This window comes from Scyliorhinus torazame, chromosome 2, assembly GCF_047496885.1.
Source record: "Scyliorhinus torazame isolate Kashiwa2021f chromosome 2, sScyTor2.1, whole genome shotgun sequence".
NCBI lineage: Eukaryota > Metazoa > Chordata > Chondrichthyes > Carcharhiniformes > Scyliorhinidae > Scyliorhinus > Scyliorhinus torazame.
In genome coordinates, this window is record NC_092708.1 from 189910103 (window position 1) to 189927115 (window position 17013).

At 51.5% G+C, this 17013-nt stretch overlaps 1 protein-coding gene across 2 annotated transcripts in view; it reads right to left on the bottom strand.

Annotated features, from left to right (window-relative positions):
- Positions 1 to 17013, bottom strand: part of cdk15 (cyclin-dependent kinase 15) — a 152861-nt gene that overhangs the window by 51717 nt on the left and 84131 nt on the right. For both annotated transcript variants that reach the window (XM_072481644.1, XM_072481638.1), the window contains exon 8: positions 147 to 270. In XM_072481644.1, the coding sequence (XP_072337745.1) occupies positions 147 to 270 (124 nt within the window). The remainder of the gene's footprint in view (positions 1 to 146; positions 271 to 17013) is intronic.

The following is a 17013-nucleotide window of genomic DNA, read 5'->3' on the forward strand; positions in this document are numbered from 1 at the left end:
CATCGCGCCGTTTCCGGAGAATTTCGCCCATGGATACACATGCAGGCAGACACATAGACAGACACACTGACAAACACACACACAGCCAAACACACACACACACAAAACAACAGACACACACACACGAACAGGTATAATGAACTGACCAAAGTCTGCCAATTTGAGTTCTCCAACACAGCTGATGAGCAGATTCTGTGGTTTCAGGTCACGGTGCAGGATGTGACAATGATGAATGTACGCTAGGCCACGCAGGAGTTGAAAGAGAAAGAGCTAGAAAGGAAGAAAGTTTGCTGTTCAGTTATTCAGGAGAGAGCACAGTAATGGAGCGGGCCACACTCAGAACAAGCCGAGTGACAAAGTACCTCAGAATGGTCACCATTTTGCTCAGTAAATCCCCAGTAAGAAGCAAGAACTTCACTGGATTTTCAAAAAAAAACATCGTCAGGATGTAATCAAAAAAGCCAATGGAATTTTGGGCCTTATTCCCAAAGATACTGGATTGCAAAGATGAAGCTAAACTTCAAATTATACAGCGTCAGGTAGATCTGACCTGCAGCAACTGCATTCAATTCTGGGAACCTACCTCAGGAAGAATATATTGGCCTTGGAGAGATGTAGTGTAGGCTCAGCAAAATGAAATCAGAGAGTGACCACTGCTAGGGATCCAGAGAGTACCCGGTGCTAGGGAAGAGTGACCAGTACTGGGGAATCAGAGAAGCCAGAGAGTGTTTTAAAAAATATATATATTTATTAAAGTTTTTTAACACAATTTTTCTCCCTTACAAACATTAGCCCCCCCCCACCTCGTAACAAAAAAAAAACGAGAAAACGTGCAGAGCAAGATATATACATGGCAAAATGATATATTTACACAGCTTGAAGCCAGAGAGTGTTAAGAGAACCTGAGGTTAACCAGTGCTGGGGAATCAGAGGGTGACCAGTGTTAAGGGAACCAGAGGGTGACCAGTGTTAAGGGAACCAGAGGGTGACCAGTGTTAAGGAAACCAGAGGGTGACCAGTGTTAAGGGAACCAGAGGGTGACCAGTGTTAAGGGAACCAGAGGGTGATCAGTGTTAAGGGAACCAGAGGGTGATCAGTGTTGGGGAACCAGAGGGTGACCAGTGTTGGGGAACCAGAGGGTGATCAGTGTTGGGGAATCAGAGGGTGTCCAGTGTTAAGGGAACCAGAGGGTGACCAGTGTTAAGGGAGCCAGAGGGTGATCAGTGTTGGGGAATAAGAGGGTGACCAGTGTTAAGGAAACCAGAGGGTGACCAGTGTTAAGGGAACCAGAGGGTGACCAGTGTTAAGGGAATAAGAGGGTGTCCAGTGTTGGGGAACCAGAGTGTGATCAGTGTTGGGGAATCAGAGGGTGATCAGTGTTAAGGGAACCAGAGGGTGACCAGTGTTGGGGAACCAGAGGGTGATCAGTGTTGGGGAATCAGAGGGTGACCAGTGTTAAGGAAACCAGAGGGTGACCAGTGTTAAGGGAACCAGAGGGTGACCAGTGTTAAGGGAATAAGAGGGTGTCCAGTGTTGGGGAACCAGAGTGTGATCAGTGTTGGGGAATCAGAGGGTGATCAGTGTTAAGGGAACCAGAGGGTGACCAGTGTTGGGGAACCAGAGGGTGATCAGTGTTGGGGAATCAGAGGGTGACCAGTGTTAAGGGAATAAGAGGGTGTCCAGTGTTAAGGGAACCAGAGGGTGATCAGTGTTAAGGGAACCAGAGGGTGACCAGTGTTGGGGAACCAGAGGGTGATCAGTGTTGGGGAATCAGAGGGTGATCAGTGTTAAGGGAACCAGAGGGTGACCAGTGTTGGGGAACCAGAGGGTGATCAGTGTTGGGGAATAAGAGGGTGACCAGTGTTAAGGGAACCAGAGGGTGATCAGTGTTAAGGGAACCAGAGGGTGACCAGTGTTGGGGAATAAGAGGGTGACCAGTGTTAAGGGAACCAGAGGGTGATCAGTGTTGGGGAATAAGAGGGTGACCAGTGTTGGGGAATCAGAGGGTGATCAGTGTTAAGGGAACCAGAGGGTGACCAGAGTTGGGGAACCAGAGGGTGATCAGTGTTGGGGAATCAGAGGGTGATCAGTGTTGGGGAATCAGAGGGTGACCAGTGTTAAGGGAATAAGAGGGTGTCCAGTGTTAAGGGAACCAGAGGGTGATCAGTGTTAAGGGAACCAGAGGGTGACCAGTGTTGGGGAACCAGAGGGTGACCAGTGTTGGGGAACCAGAGGGTGATCAGTGTTGGGGAATCAGAGGGTGATCAGTGTTGGGGAATCAGAGGGTGACCAGTGTTAAGGGAATAAGAGGGTGTCCAGTGTTAAGGGAACCAGAGGGTGATCAGTGTTGGGGAATAAGAGGGTGACCAGAGTTAAGGGAACCAGAGGGTGATCAGTGTTTAGGGGACCAGAGGGTGACCAGTGTTGGGGAACCAGAGGGTGATCAGTGTTGGGGAATCAGAAGGTGACCAGTGTTAAGGGAATCAGAGGGTGACCAGTGTTAAGGGAATAAGAGGGTGATCAGTGTTGAGGAACCAGAGGGTGACCAGTGTTAAGGGAACCAGAGGGTGATCAGTGTTGGGGAACCAGAGGGTGATCAGTGTTGGGGAATCAGAGGGTGACCAGTGTTAAGGGAATAAGAGGGTGACCAGTGTTAAGGGAATCAGAGGGTGACCAGTGTTGGGGAACCAGTGGGTGATCAGTGTTGAGGAATCAGAGGGTGATCAGTGTTAAGGGAATAAGAGGGTGTCCAGTGTTAAGGGAACCAGAGGGTGACCAGTGTTAAGGGAACCATAGGGTGACCAGTGTTGGGGAATAAGAGGGTGAACAGTGTTAAGGGAACCAGAGGGTGATCAGTGTTGGGGAATAAGAGGGTGACCAGTGTTAAGGGAACCAGAGGGTGATCAGTGTTGGGGAATCAGAGGGTGATCAGTGTTGGGGAATCAGAGGGTGATCAGTGTTAAGGGAATAAGAGGGTGACCAGTGTTAAGGGAACCAGAGGGTGACCAGTGTTGGGGAATAAGAGGGTGACCAGTGTTAAGGGAACCAGAGGGTGATCAGTGTTGGGGAATAAGAGGGTGACCAGTGTTAAGGGAACCAGAGGGTGATCAGTGTTGGGGAATCAGAGGGTGATCAGTGTTGGGGAATCAGAGGGTGACCAGTGTTAAGGGAATAAGAGGGTGTCCAGTGTTAAGGGAACCAGAGGGTGATCAGTGTTGGGGAATAAGAGGGTGATCAGTGTTGGGGAATCAGAGGGTGATCAGTGTTGGGGAACCACAGGGTGATCAGTGTTAAGGGAACCAGAGTGTGACCAGTGTTAAGGGAACCAGAGGGTGATCAGTGTTAAGGGAACCAGAGGGTGATCAGTGTTGGGGAATCAGAGGGTGACCAGTGTTAAGGGAATAAGAGGGTGTCCAGTGTTAAGGGAACCAGAGGGTGATCAGTGTTGGGGAATCAGAGGGTGACCATTGTTGGGGAATAAGAGGGTGACCAGTGTTAAGGGAATCAGAGGGTGACCAGGGTTAAGGGAATAAGAGGGTGTCCAGTGTTAAGGGAATAAGAGGGTGTCCAGTGTTAAGGGAACCAGAGGGTGATCAGTGTTGGGGAACCAGAGGGTGATCAGTGTTGGGGAACCAGAGGGTGATCAGTGTTAAGGGAATAAGAGGGTGTCCAGTGTTAAGGGAATAAGAGGGTGATCAGTGTTGGGGAATCAGAGAGTGACCAGTGTTAAGGGAATAAGAGGGTGACCAGTGTTAAGGGAATCAGAGGGTGACCAGTGTTGGGGAACCAGAGGGTGATCAGTGTTAAGGGAATAACAGGGTGATCAATGAGGGGAATCAGAGGGTGATCAGTATTAAGGGAACCAGAGGGTGACCAGTGTTGGGGAACCAGAGGGTGATCAGTGTTGGGGAATAAGAGGGTGACCAGTGTTAAGGGAACCAGAGGGTGATCAGTGTTAAGGGAACCAGAGGGTGACCAGTGTTGGGGAACCAGAGGGTGATCAGTGTTGGGGAACCAGAGGGTGATCAGTGTTGGGGAATCAGAGGGTGACCAGTGTTAAGGGAATAAGAGGGTGTCCAGTGTTAAGGGAACCAGAGGGTGATCAGGTTAAGGGAACCAGAGGGTGACCAGTGTTGGGGAACCAGAGGGTGATCAGTGTTGGGGAATAAGAGGGTGACCAGTGTTAAGGGAACCAGAGGGTGATCAGTGTTAAGGGAACCAGAGGGTGACCAGTGTTGGGGAATAAGAGGGTGACCAGTGTTAAGGGAACCAGAGGGTGATCAGTGTTGGGGAATAAGAGGGTGACCAGTGTTGGGGAATCAGAGGGTGATCAGTGTTAAGGGAACCAGAGGGTGACCAGAGTTGGGGAACCAGAGGGTGATCAGTGTTGGGGAATCAGAGGGTGATCAGTGTTGGGGAATCAGAGGGTGACCAGTGTTAAGGGAATAAGAGGGTGTCCAGTGTTAAGGGAACCAGAGGGTGATCAGTGTTAAGGGAACCAGAGGGTGACCAGTGTTGGGGAACCAGAGGGTGACCAGTGTTGGGGAACCAGAGGGTGATCAGTGTTGGGGAATCAGAGGGTGATCAGTGTTGGGGAATCAGAGGGTGACCAGTGTTAAGGGAATAAGAGGGTGTCCAGTGTTAAGGGAACCAGAGGGTGATCAGTGTTGGGGAATAAGAGGGTGACCAGTGTTAAGGGAACCAGAGGGTGATCAGTGTTTAGGGGACCAGAGGGTGACCAGTGTTGGGGAACCAGAGGGTGATCAGTGTTGGGGAATCAGAAGGTGACCAGTGTTAAGGGAATCAGAGGGTGACCAGTGTTAAGGGAATAAGAGGGTGATCAGTGTTGAGGAACCAGAGGGTGACCAGTGTTAAGGGAACCAGAGGGTGATCAGTGTTGGGGAACCAGAGGGTGATCAGTGTTGGGGAATCAGAGGGTGACCAGTGTTAAGGGAATAAGAGGGTGACCAGTGTTAAGGGAATCAGAGGGTGACCAGTGTTGGGGAACCAGTGGGTGATCAGTGTTGAGGAATCAGAGGGTGACCAGTGTTAAGGGAATAAGAGGGTGTCCAGTGTTAAGGGAACCAGAGGGTGACCAGTGTTAAGGGAACCATAGGGTGACCAGTGTTGGGGAATAAGAGGGTGACCAGTGTTAAGGGAACCAGAGGGTGATCAGTGTTGGGGAATAAGAGGGTGACCAGTGTTAAGGGAACCAGAGGGTGATCAGTGTTGGGGAATCAGAGGGTGATCAGTGTTGGGGAATCAGAGGGTGATCAGTGTTGGGGAATCAGAGGGTGATCAGTGTTGGGGAATCAGAGGGTGACCAGTGTTAAGGGAATAAGAGGGTGTCCAGTGTTAAGGGAACCAGAGGGTGATCAGTGTTGGGGAATAAGAGGGTGATCAGTGTTGGGGAACCAGAGGGTGATCAGTGTTAAGGGAACCAGAGTGTGACCAGTGTTAAGGGAACCAGAGGGTGATCAGTGTTAAGGGAACCAGAGGGTGACCAGTGTTGGGGAACCAGAGGGTGATCAGTGTTGGGGAATCAGAGGGTGACCAGTGTTAAGGGAATAAGAGGGTGTCCAGTGTTAAGGGAACCAGAGGGTGATCAGTGTTGGGGAATCAGAGGGTGACCATTGTTGGGGAATAAGAGGGTGACCAGTGTTAAGGGAATAAGAGGGTGTCCAGTGTTAAGGGAATCAGAGGGTGACCAGGGTTAAGGGAATAAGAGGGTGTCCAGTGTTAAGGGAATAAGAGGGTGTCCAGTGTTAAGGGAACCAGAGGGTGATCAGTGTTGGGGAACCAGAGGGTGATCAGTGTTGGGGAACCAGAGGGTGATCAGTGTTAAGGGAATAAGAGGGCGTCCAGTGTTAAGGGAATAAGAGGGTGATCAGTGTTGGGGAATCAGAGAGTGACCAGTGTTAAGGGAATAAGAGGGTGACCAGTGTAAAGGGAATCAGAGGGTGACCAGTGTTGGGGAACCAGAGGGTGATCAGTGTTAAGGGAATAACAGGGTGATCAATGAGGGGGAATCAGAGGGTGATCAGTGTTAAGGGAACCAGAGGGTGACCAGTGTTGGGGAACCAGAGAGTGATCAGTGTTGGGGAATAAGAGGGTGACCAGTGTTAAGGGAACCAGGAGGTGATCAGTGTTAAGGGAACCAGAGGGTGACCAGTGTTGGGGAACCAGAGGGTGATCAGTGTTGGGGAACCAGAGGGTGACCAGTGTTAAGGGAATAAGAGGGTGATCAGTGTTCAGGGAACCAGAGGGTGACCAGTGTTAAGGGAACCAGAGGGTGACCAGTGTTGGGGAACCAGAGGGTGTCCAGTGTTGGGGAACCAGAGGGTGATCAGTGTTGGGGAACCAGAGGGTGACCAGTGTTAAGGGAATAAGACGGTGACCAGTGTTAAGGGAATCAGAGGGTGACCAGTGTTGGGGAACCAGAGGGTGACCAGTGTTGGGGAACCAGAGGGTGATCAGTGTTGGGGAACCAGAGGGTGACCAGTGTTAAGGGAATAAGTGGGTGATCAGTGTTGGGGAATCAGAGGGTGATCAGTGTTAAGGGAACCAGAGGGTGACCAGTGTTAAGGGAACCAGAGGGTGACCAGTGTTGGGGAACCAGAGGGTGATCAATGTTAAGGGAACCAGAGGGTGATCAGTGTTGGGGAATCAGAGGGTGACCAGTGTTAAGGGAATAAGAGGGTGTCCAGTGTTAAGGGAACCAGAGGGTGATCAGTGTTGGGGAATCAGAGGGTGACCATTGTTGGGGAATAAGAGGGTGACCAGTGTTAAGGGAATCAGAGGGTGACCAGGGTTAAGGGAATAAGAGGGTGTCCAGTGTTAAGGGAATAAGAGGGTGTCCAGTGTTAAGGGAACCAGAGGGTGATCAGTGTTGGGGAACCAGAGGGTGATCAGTGTTGGGGAACCAGAGGGTGATCAGTGTTAAGGGAATAAGAGGGTGTCCAGTGTTAAGGGAATAAGAGGGTGATCAGTGTTGGGGAATCAGAGAGTGACCAGTGTTAAGGGAATAAGAGGGTGACCAGTGTTAAGGGAATCAGAGGGTGACCAGTGTTGGGGAACCAGAGGGTGATCAGTGTTAAGGGAATAACAGGGTGATCAATGAGGGGAATCAGAGGGTGATCAGTATTAAGGGAACCAGAGGGTGACCAGTGTTGGGGAACCAGAGGGTGATCAGTGTTGGGGAATAAGAGGGTGACCAGTGTTAAGGGAACCAGAGGGTGATCAGTGTTAAGGGAACCAGAGGGTGACCAGTGTTGGGGAACCAGAGGGTGATCAGTGTTGGGGAACCAGAGGGTGATCAGTGTTGGGGAATCAGAGGGTGACCAGTGTTAAGGGAATAAGAGGGTGTCCAGTGTTAAGGGAACCAGAGGGTGATCAGGTTAAGGGAACCAGAGGGTGACCAGTGTTGGGGAACCAGAGGGTGATCAGTGTTGGGGAATAAGAGGGTGACCAGTGTTAAGGGAACCAGAGGGTGATCAGTGTTAAGGGAACCAGAGGGTGACCAGTGTTGGGGAATAAGAGGGTGACCAGTGTTAAGGGAACCAGAGGGTGATCAGTGTTGGGGAATAAGAGGGTGACCAGTGTTGGGGAATCAGAGGGTGATCAGTGTTAAGGGAACCAGAGGGTGACCAGAGTTGGGGAACCAGAGGGTGATCAGTGTTGGGGAATCAGAGGGTGATCAGTGTTGGGGAATCAGAGGGTGACCAGTGTTAAGGGAATAAGAGGGTGTCCAGTGTTAAGGGAACCAGAGGGTGATCAGTGTTAAGGGAACCAGAGGGTGACCGGTGTTGGGGAACCAGAGGGTGACCAGTGTTGGGGAACCAGAGGGTGATCAGTGTTGGGGAATCAGAGGGTGATCAGTGTTGGGGAATCAGAGGGTGACCAGTGTTAAGGGAATAAGAGGGTGTCCAGTGTTAAGGGAACCAGAGGGTGATCAGTGTTGGGGAATAAGAGGGTGACCAGTGTTAAGGGAACCAGAGGGTGATCAGTGTTTAGGGGACCAGAGGGTGACCAGTGTTGGGGAACCAGAGGGTGATCAGTGTTGGGGAATCAGAAGGTGACCAGTGTTAAGGGAATCAGAGGGTGACCAGTGTTAAGGGAATAAGAGGGTGATCAGTGTTGAGGAACCAGAGGGTGACCAGTGTTAAGGGAACCAGAGGGTGATCAGTGTTGGGGAACCAGAGGGTGATCAGTGTTGGGGAATCAGAGGGTGACCAGTGTTAAGGGAATAAGAGGGTGACCAGTGTTAAGGGAATCAGAGGGTGACCAGTGTTGGGGAACCAGTGGGTGATCAGTGTTGAGGAATCAGAGGGTGACCAGTGTTAAGGGAATAAGAGGGTGTCCAGTGTTAAGGGAACCAGAGGGTGACCAGTGTTAAGGGAACCATAGGGTGACCAGTGTTGGGGAATAAGAGGGTGACCAGTGTTAAGGGAACCAGAGGGTGATCAGTGTTGGGGAATAAGAGGGTGACCAGTGTTAAGGGAACCAGAGGGTGATCAGTGTTGGGGAATCAGAGGGTGATCAGTGTTGGGGAATCAGAGGGTGATCAGTGTTGGGGAATCAGAGGGTGATCAGTGTTGGGGAATCAGAGGGTGACCAGTGTTAAGGGAATAAGAGGGTGTCCAGTGTTAAGGGAACCAGAGGGTGATCAGTGTTGGGGAATAAGAGGGTGATCAGTGTTGGGGAACCAGAGGGTGATCAGTGTTAAGGGAACCAGAGTGTGACCAGTGTTAAGGGAACCAGAGGGTGATCAGTGTTAAGGGAACCAGAGGGTGACCAGTGTTGGGGAACCAGAGGGTGATCAGTGTTGGGGAATCAGAGGGTGACCAGTGTTAAGGGAATAAGAGGGTGTCCAGTGTTAAGGGAACCAGAGGGTGATCAGTGTTGGGGAATCAGAGGGTGACCATTGTTGGGGAATAAGAGGGTGACCAGTGTTAAGGGAATAAGAGGGTGTCCAGTGTTAAGGGAATCAGAGGGTGACCAGGGTTAAGGGAATAAGAGGGTGTCCAGTGTTAAGGGAATAAGAGGGTGTCCAGTGTTAAGGGAACCAGAGGGTGATCAGTGTTGGGGAACCAGAGGGTGATCAGTGTTGGGGAACCAGAGGGTGATCAGTGTTAAGGGAATAAGAGGGCGTCCAGTGTTAAGGGAATAAGAGGGTGATCAGTGTTGGGGAATCAGAGAGTGACCAGTGTTAAGGGAATAAGAGGGTGACCAGTGTAAAGGGAATCAGAGGGTGACCAGTGTTGGGGAACCAGAGGGTGATCAGTGTTAAGGGAATAACAGGGTGATCAATGAGGGGGAATCAGAGGGTGATCAGTGTTAAGGGAACCAGAGGGTGACCAGTGTTGGGGAACCAGAGGGTGATCAGTGTTGGGGAATAAGAGGGTGACCAGTGTTAAGGGAACCAGGAGGTGATCAGTGTTAAGGGAACCAGAGGGTGACCAGTGTTGGGGAACCAGAGGGTGATCAGTGTTGGGGAACCAGAGGGTGACCAGTGTTAAGGGAATAAGAGGGTGATCAGTGTTCAGGGAACCAGAGGGTGACCAGTGTTAAGGGAACCAGAGGGTGACCAGTGTTGGGGAACCAGAGGGTGTCCAGTGTTGGGGAACCAGAGGGTGATCAGTGTTGGGGAACCAGAGGGTGACCAGTGTTAAGGGAATAAGACGGTGACCAGTGTTAAGGGAATCAGAGGGTGACCAGTGTTGGGGAACCAGAGGGTGACCAGTGTTGGGGAACCAGAGGGTGATCAGTGTTGGGGAACCAGAGGGTGACCAGTGTTAAGGGAATAAGTGGGTGATCAGTGTTGGGGAATCAGAGGGTGATCAGTGTTAAGGGAACCAGAGGGTGACCAGTGTTAAGGGAACCAGAGGGTGACCAGTGTTGGGGAACCAGAGGGTGATCAATGTTGGGGAACCAGAGGGTGATCAGTGTTAAGGGAATAAGAGGGTGTCCAGTGTTAAGGGAATCAGAGGGTGATCAGTGTTGGGGAATCAGAGGGTGATCAGTGTTAAGGGAACCAGAGGGTGACCAGTGTTAAGGGAACCAGAGGGTGACCAGTGTTAAGGGAACCAGAGGATGACCAGTGTTCGGGAACAAGAGGGTGACCAGTGTTGGGGAACCAGAGGGTGATCAGTGTTGGGGAACCAGAGGGTGACCAGTGTTAAGGGAATAAGAGGGTGACCAGTGTTAAGGGAATAAGAGGGTGCCCAGTGTTGGGGAACCAGAGTGTGACCAGTGTTGGGGAACCAGAGGGTGAACAGTGTTAAGGGAACCAGAGGGTGACCAGTGTTAAGGGAATAAGAGGGTGACCAGTGTTAAGGGAATAAGAGGGTGTCCAGTGTTGGGGAACCAGAGTGTGACCAGTGTTGGGGAACCAGAGGGTGATCAGTGTTAAGGGAACCAGAGGGTGACCAGTGTTGGGGAACCAGAGGGTGATCAGTGTTGGGGAATCAGAGGGTGACCAGTGTTCAGGGAACCAGAGGGTGATCAGTGTTAAGGGAACAAGAGGGTGACCAGTGTTGGGGAATAAGAGGGGGACCAGTGTTGGGGAACCAGAGGGTGAACAGTGTTAAGGGAAGCAGAGGGTGACCAGTGTTAAGGGAATAAGAGGGTGACCAGTGTTAAGGGAATAAGAGGGTGTCCAGTGTTGGGGAACCAGAGTGTGACCAGTGTTGGGGAATCAGAGGGTGATCAGTGTTAAGGGAACCAGAAGGGTGACCAGTCTTGGGGAACCAGAGGGTGATCAGTGTTGGGGAATCAGAGGGTGACCAGTGTTAAGGGAATGAGAGGGTGTCCAGTGTTAAGGGAACAAGAGGGTGACCAGTGTTAAGGGAACCAGAGGGTGACCAGTGTTGGGGAACCAGAGGGTGATCAGTGTTGGGGAATCAGAGGGTGATCAGTGTTAAGGGAACCAGAGGGTGACCAGTGTTGGGGAACCAGAGGGTGATCAGTGTTGGGGAATAAGAGGGTGACCAGTGTTAAGGGAACCAGAGGGTGATCAGTGTTAAGGGAACCAGAGGGTGACCAGTGTTGGGGAATAAGAGGGTGACCAGTGTTAAGGGAACCAGAGGGTGATCAGTGTTGGGGAATAAGAGGGTGACCAGTGTTGGGGAATCAGAGGGTGATCAGTGTTAAGGGAACCAGAGGGTGACCAGAGTTGGGGAACCAGAGGGTGATCAGTGTTGGGGAATCAGAGGGTGATCAGTGTTGGGGAATCAGAGGGTGACCAGTGTTAAGGGAATAAGAGGGTGTCCAGTGTTAAGGGAACCAGAGGGTGATCAGTGTTAAGGGAACCAGAGGGTGACCAGTGTTGGGGAACCAGAGGGTGACCAGTGTTGGGGAACCAGAGGGTGATCAGTGTTGGGGAATCAGAGGGTGATCAGTGTTGGGGAATCAGAGGGTGACCAGTGTTAAGGGAATAAGAGGGTGTCCAGTGTTAAGGGAACCAGAGGGTGATCAGTGTTAAGGGAACCAGAGGGTGACCAGTGTTGGGGAATAAGAGGGTGACCAGTGTTAAGGGAACCAGAGGGTGATCAGTGTTGGGGAATAAGAGGGTGACCAGTGTTGGGGAACCAGAGGGTGATCAGTGTTGGGGAATCAGAGGGTGACCAGTGTTAAGGGAACCAGAGGGTGATCAGTGTTAAGGGAACCAGAGGGTGACCAGTGTTGGGGAATAAGAGGGTGACCAGTGTTAAGGGAACCAGAGGGTGACCAGTGTTGGGGAACCAGAGGGTGATCAGTGTTGGGGAATCAGAGGGTGATCAGTGTTGGGGAATCAGAGGGTGACCAGTGTTAAGGGAATAAGAGGGTGTCCAGTGTTAAGGGAACCAGAGGGTGATCAGTGTTGGGGAATCAGAGGGTGACCAGTGTTAAGGGAATAAGAGGGTGTCCAGTGTTAAGGGAACCAGAGGGTGATCAGTGTTGGGGAATCAGAGGGTGACCAGTGTTAAGGGAACCAGATGGTGACCAGTGTTAGGGAATAAGAGGGTGATCAGTGTTAAGGGAACCAGAGGGTGATCAGTGTTAAGGGAACCATAGGGTGACCAGTGTTGGGGAATAAAAGGGTGACCAGTGTTAAGGGAACCAGAGGGTGATCAGTGTTGGGGAATAAGAGGGTGACCAGTGTTAAGGGAACCAGAGGGTGATCAGTGTTGGGGAACCAGAGGGTGATCAGTGTTGGGGAAGCAGAGGGTGATCAGTGTTGGGGAATCAGAGGGTGACCAGTGTTAAGGGAATAAGAGGGTGTCCAGTGTTAAGGGAACCAGAGGGTGATCAGTGTTGGGGAATAAGAGGGTGATCAGTGTTAAGGGAACCAGAGTGTGACCAGTGTTAAGGGAACCAGAGGGTGATCAGTGTTAAGGGAACCAGAGTGTGACCAGTGTTAAGGGAACCAGAGGGTGATCAGTGTTAAGGGAACCAGGGGGTGACCAGTGTTGGGGAACCAGAGGGTGATCAGTGTTGGGGAACCAGAGGGTGACCAGTGTTAAGGGAATAAGTGGGTGATCAGTGTTGGGGAACCAGAGGGTGACCAGTGTTAAGGGAATAAGTGGGTGATCAGTGTTGGGGAATAAGAGGGTGACCAGTGTTAAGGGAACCAGAGGGTGATCAGTGTTAAGGGAACCAGAGGGTGACCAGTTTTGGGGAATAAGAGGGTGACCAGTGTTAAGGGAACCAGAGGGTGATCAGTGTTGGGGAATAAGAGGGTGACCAGTGTTGGGGAATCAGAGGGTGATCAGTGTTAAGGGAACCAGAGGGTGACCAGAGTTGGGGAACCAGAGGGTGATCAGTGTTGGGGAATCAGAGGGTGATCAGTGTTGGGGAATCAGAGGGTGACCAGTGTTAAGGGAATAAGAGGGTGTCCAGTGTTAAGGGAACTAGAGGGTGATCAGTGTTAAGGGAACCAGAGGGTGACCAGTGTTGGGGAACCAGAGGGTGACCAGTGTTGGGGAACCAGAGGGTGATCAGTGTTGGGGAATCAGAGGGTGATCAGTGTTGGGGAATCAGAGGGTGACCAGTGTTAAGGGAATAAGAGGGTGTCCAGTGTTAAGGGAACCAGAGGGTGATCAGTGTAAAGGGAACCACAGGGTGACCAGTGTTGGGGAATAAGAGGGTGACCAGTGTTAAGGGAACCAGAGGGTGATCAGTGTTGGGGAATAAGAGGGTGACCAGTGTTGGGGAACCAGAGGGTGATCAGTGTTGGGGAATCAGAGGGTGACCAGTGTTAAGGGAACCAGAGGGTGATCAGTGTTAAGGGAACCAGAGGGTGACCAGTGTTGGGGAATAAGAGGGTGACCAGTGTTAAGGGAACCAGAGGGTGACCAGTGTTGGGGAACCAGAGGGTGATCAGTGTTGGGGAATCAGAGGGTGATCAGTGTTGGGGAATCAGAGGGTGACCAGTGTTAAGGGAATAAGAGGGTGTCCAGTGTTAAGGGAACAAGAGGGTGATCAGTGTTGGGGAATCAGAGGGTGACCAGTGTTAAGGGAATAAGAGGGTGTCCAGTGTTAAGGGAACCAGAGGGTGATCAGTGTTGGGGAATCAGAGGGTGACCAGTGTTAAGGGAACCAGATGGTGACCAGTGTTAGGGAATAAGAGGGTGATCAGTGTTAAGGGAACCAGAGGGTGATCAGTGTTAAGGGAACCATAGGGTGACCAGTGTTGGGGAATAAAAGGATGTCCAGTGTTAAGGGAACCAGAGGGTGATCAGTGTTGGGGAATAAGAGGGTGACCAGTGTTAAGGGAACCAGAGGGTGATCAGTGTTGGGGAACCAGAGGGTGATCAGTGTTGGGGAATCAGAGGGTGATCAGTGTTGGGGAATCAGAGGGTGACCAGTGTTAAGGGAATAAGAGGGTGTCCAGTGTTAAGGGAACCAGAGGGTGATCAGTGTTGGGGAATAAGAGGGTGATCAGTGTTGGGGAACCAGAGGGTGATCAGTGTTAAGGGAACCAGAGTGTGACCAGTGTTAAGGGAACCAGAGGGTGATCAGTGTTAAGGGAACCAGGGGGTGACCAGTGTTGGGGAACCAGAGGGTGAACAGTGTTGGGGAATCAGAGGGTGACCAGTGTTAAGGGAATAAGAGGGTGTCCAGTGTTAAGGGAACCAGAGGGTGATCAGTGTTGGGGAATCAGAGGGTGACCATTGTTGGGGAATAAGAGGGTGACCAGTGTTAAGGGAATAAGAGGGTGTCCAGTGTTAAGGGAATCAAAGGGTGACCAGGGTTAAGGGAATAAGAGGGTGTCCAGTGTTAAGGGAATAAGAGGGTGTCCAGTGTTAAGGGAACCAGAGGGTGATCAGTGTTGGGGAACCAGAGGGTGATCAGTGTTGGGGAACCAGAGGGTGATCAGTGTTAAGGGAATAAGAGGGTGTCCAGTGTTAAGGGAATAAGAGGGTGATCAGTGTTGGGGAATCAGAGAGTCACCAGTGTTAAGGGAATAATAGGGTGACCAGTGTTAAGGGAATCAGAGGGTGACCAGTGTTGGGGAACCAGAGGGTGATCAGTGTTAAGGGAATAAGAGGGTGATCAATGATGGGGAATCAGAGGGTGATCAGTGTTAAGGGAGCCAGAGGGTGACCAGTGTTGGGGAACCAGAAGGTGATCAGTGTTGGGGAATAAGAGGGTGACCAGTGTTAAGGGAACCAGAGGGTGATCAGTGTCAAGGGAACCAGAGGGTGACCAGTGTTGGGGAACCAGAGGGTGATCAGTGTTGGGGAACCAGAGGGTGACCAGTGTTAAGGGAATAAGAGGGTGATCAGTGTTGGGGAATCAGAGGGTGATCAGTGTTAAGGGAACCAGAGGGTGACCAGTGTTAAGGGAACCAGAGGGTGACCAGTGTTGGGGAACCAGAGGGTGATCAGTGTTAAGGGAATAAGAGGGTGTCCAGTGTTTAGGGAATAAGAGGGTGATCAGTGTTGGGGAATCAGAGAGTGACCAGTGTTAAGGGAATCAGAGGGTGACCAGTGTTGGGGAACCAGAGGGTGACCAGTGTTGGGGAACCAGAGGGTGATCAGTGTTGGGGAACCAGAGGGTGACCAGTGTTAAGGGAATAAGAGGGTGACCAGTGTTAAGGGAATCAGAGGGTGACCAGTGTTGGGGAACCAGAGGGTGACCAGTGTTGGGGAACCAGAGGGTGATCAGTGTTGGGGAACCAGAGGGTGACCAGTGTTAAGGGAATAAGTGGGTGATCGGTGTTGGGGAATCAGAGGGTGATCAGTGTTAAGGGAACCAGAGGGTGACCAGTGTTAAGGGAACCAGAGGGTGACCAGTGTTGGGGAACCAGAGGGTGATCAGTGTTGGGGAACCAGAGGGTGATCAGCGTTAAGGGAATAAGAGGGTGTCCAGTGTTAAGGGAATCAGAGGGTGATCAGTGTTGGGGAATCAGAGGGTGATCAGTGTTAAGGGAACCAGAGGGTGACCAGTGTTAAGGGAACCAGAGGGTGACCAGTGTTAAGGGAACCAGAGGGTGACCAGTGTTCGGGAACGAGAGGGTGACCAGTGTTGGGGAACCAGAGGGTGATCAGTGTTGGGGAACCAGAGGGTGACCAGTGTTAAGGGAATAAGAGGGTGACCAGTGTTAAGGGAATAAGAGGGTGTCCAGTGTTGGGGAACCAGAGTGTGACCAGTGTTGGGGAACCAGAGGGTGAACAGTGTTAAGGGAACCAGAGGGTGACCAGTGTTAAGGGAATAAGAGGGTGACCAGTGTTAAGGGAATAAGAGGGTGTCCAGTGTTGGGGAACCAGAGTGTGACCAGTGTTGGGGAACCAGAGGGTGATCAGTGTTAAGGGAACCAGAGGGTGGCCAGTGTTGGGGAACCAGAGGGTGATCAGTGTTGGGGAATCAGAGGGTGACTAGTGTTAAGGGAACCAGAGGGTGATCAGTGTTAAGGGAACCAGAGGGTGACCAGTGTTGGGGAATAAGAGGGTGACCAGTGTTGGGGAACCAGAGGGTGAACAGTGTTAAGGGAACCAGAGGGTGACCAGTATTAAGGGAATAAGAGGGTGACCAGTGTTAAGGGAATAAGAGGGTGTCCAGTGTTGGGGAACCAGAGTGTGACCAGTGTTGGGGAATTAGAGGGTGATCAGTGTTAAGGGAACCAGAAGGGTGACCAGTGTTGGGGAACCAGAGGGTGATCAGTGTTGGGGAATCAGAGGGTGACCAGTGTTAAGGGAATAAGAGGGTGTCCAGTGTTAAGGGAACCAGAGGGTGATCAGTGTTAAGGGAACCAGAGGGTGACCAGTGTTGGGGAACCAGAGGGTGATCAGTGTTGGGGAATCAGAGGGTGATCAGTGTTAAGGGAACCAGAGGGTGACCAGTGTTGGGGAACCAGAGGGTGATCAGTGTTGGGGAATAAGAGGGTGACCAGTGTTAAGGGAACCAGAGGGTGATCAGTGTTAAGGGAACCAGAGGGTGACCAGTGTTGGGGAATAAGAGGGTGACCAGTGTTAAGGGAACCAGAGGGTGATCAGTGTTGGGGAATAAGAGGGTGACCAGTGTTGGGGAATCAGAGGGTGATCAGTGTTAAGGGAACCAGAGGGTGACCAGAGTTGGGGAACCAGAGGGTGATCAGTGTTGGGGAATCAGAGGGTGATCAGTGTTGGGGAATCAGAGGGTGACCAGTGTTAAGGGAATAAGAGGGTGTCCAGTGTTAAGGGAACCAGACGGTGATCAGTGTTAAGGGAACCAGAGGGTGACCAGTGTTGGGGAACCAGAGGGTGACCAGTGTTGGGGAACCAGAGGGTGATCAGTGTTGGGGAATCAGAGGGTGATCAGTGTTGGGGAATCAGAGGGTGACCAGTGTTAAGGGAATAAGAGGGTGTCCAGTGTTAAGGGAACCAGAGGGTGATCAGTGTTAAGGGAACCAGAGGGTGACCAGTGTTGGGGAATAAGAGGGTGACCAGTGTTAAGGGAACCAGAGGGTGATCAGTGTTGGGGAATAAGAGGGTGACCAGTGTTGGGGAACCAGAGGGTGATCAGTGTTGGGGAATCAGAGGGTGACCAGTG